The following is a 1825-nucleotide window of genomic DNA, read 5'->3' as shown; positions in this document are numbered from 1 at the left end:
AAAAGAAAAAATTCTTAGAATATTTTTTTTAATATTATTTTTATTTTAAAATTTTAAAATATTAAATTATTTATTTTATTTTATGTAAAAATTTAAGAAAATTATAATAATTAGATGGGAGTCAAAGAAATTACGAAACATTGCAAGTTACATAACTCTAAAAAATAGTAACAAGGCAGTTTTACCTTGACGGGGCAAATAGTCACTTTGATTTGGATGCACTAGAAAACATCTGTCACCCATTCTCATGATTCAGGTCCATATGTCATTGCCGAGAAATGTCCATATGTTGATCATGAGAGCCCTACTTTGCATTGACTAGCTAGCGGGATGATCAGCTTCTTAAAAACTAGAACCCCCATCTATAAATACCAACTTTTTCTCCACAAACTTCAGTCCCTAAAACTCATTGCTTTCCTCACTTTCAAAACAAGAAAGGGGAAAAAAAAAAAAAAAGGTCACTCAGAGAAAACAACAGAGAGAGAGAGAGAGAGAGACTTCTGCAACACACTTTCTCCACCAAAGTATTGATTCTTGAACACCCTTTGTTCACCAAAGCATTGATTGTTGCAGCTCTCAACAAATGGTGAAGACAGAGCAGAAGAATAGCCTAGAGCCATCAAAACCAATGCCATCAATATCAGCATCAGCATCAGCAAGCATAAAGAAGAAATACAAGGGAGTAAGAATGAGGAGCTGGGGTTCTTGGGTATCTGAGATAAGGGCACCAAATCAAAAAACAAGAATATGGCTAGGATCTTATTCCACACCAGAAGCAGCAGCCAGAGCCTATGATGCTGCACTTCTATGCCTCAAAGGCTCCAAAGCCAATCTCAACTTCCCCATCACTTCCTCCTCTCATTACATTCCTCAAGATACCAATAGTATTTTGTCACCCAAATCCATACAAAGAATGGCTGCAGCAGCTGCAAACAGTTTTGTAGCCGATGCTGCCACCCCACCATCCCCTCCTCGTCTTCCTCCTCCTCCTCCTCCTCCTCCTTCCTCATCATCATCAGTCTCGTCTTCAGCCATGTCCTCATCACCATCCGATCAGCTCGATGATGATGTCTCTCTAATGCCATCCTTTGATCAGATCAATGAGCCAACGGCTGTGACGGAATCGGCCTGGCACAACTTGGAAGACCTGCAATCACCAAAATTCCTTGATCAACTGCTTAATGATTCCTTGTTTGATCCACCAATGTTTAATTATCTGTACGAAGAAAGCGATATTCGTCTATGGAGCTTCTACTGAAAAAAGAAGAAGAAGAAGAAAGAAATCATTCTTTTGTCCATTCAAAGACTTTGCTGACAGTGACCAAATATTCATTTATTCTGTTATATTCTGAATTAGGAGAAGTAAAATCCATCGGGAGATGAAACATTTTTTTGGACTCTCCCCTGTAATCGAATTTTTCTATGTATTAAGAGTATGTATGATTCGTTCAAAGTGTGTCCATATTAATAATTATTTATGGGTTTATGTTGTAATGAAAGAATAGGAACAAAATTATAATTTCTTGATCAATGCCCTCTTGTTATGTTGTGTGAGAATCTTTTCTTTCTTATTTTATTTCATTCTTCCTTAAAAATGCTATTTTATTCGGAAATTACAGTTTTCAGGCACTTCTTGGAGTGTGTGGAAGGATCATGTATTCTCTAAAGAGATGTCAGAAATGCCTATCTGCCTGGTGGCAAATTGCAGAGGATGTGGAAACTTGAAACCATCTGAAAGCGTGTTTTTATGGGAGTTTACACAGCTGCCCGAAGGTTCACGGATAGTCGTAATAGCCTTGCTAGTTACGATAAGAGCCTTGCTGGA

The 1825-nt window shown here is 37.9% G+C and overlaps 1 protein-coding gene across 1 annotated transcript; it reads left to right on the top strand.

Moving 5' to 3' along the window:
- The first annotated feature begins 379 nt into the window (after nt 1-379).
- LOC121258530 (ethylene-responsive transcription factor ERF014-like) lies at nt 380-1520 on the top strand. Its single transcript, XM_041160066.1, has one exon. The coding sequence runs from the start codon at nt 584-586 to the stop codon at nt 1256-1258; it is 675 nt and encodes a 224-aa protein (XP_041016000.1). The 5' UTR covers nt 380-583; the 3' UTR covers nt 1259-1520.
- The last annotated feature ends 305 nt before the right edge of the window (nt 1521-1825 follow it).

The sequence above is a fragment of the Juglans microcarpa x Juglans regia genome, chromosome 3S (genome assembly GCF_004785595.1).
Source record: "Juglans microcarpa x Juglans regia isolate MS1-56 chromosome 3S, Jm3101_v1.0, whole genome shotgun sequence".
Taxonomy (NCBI): domain Eukaryota; kingdom Viridiplantae; phylum Streptophyta; class Magnoliopsida; order Fagales; family Juglandaceae; genus Juglans; species Juglans microcarpa x Juglans regia.
Note: the sequence above shows the minus strand (reverse complement) of the source record. Positions and strands in the feature narration are given on the sequence as shown.

Bases quoted from the DNA above. Each gene is read 5' to 3' on its own strand.
- LOC121258530 (XM_041160066.1), top strand. From the start codon at position 584: ATGGTGAAGACAGAGCAGAAGAATAGCCTAGAGCCATCAAAACCAATG.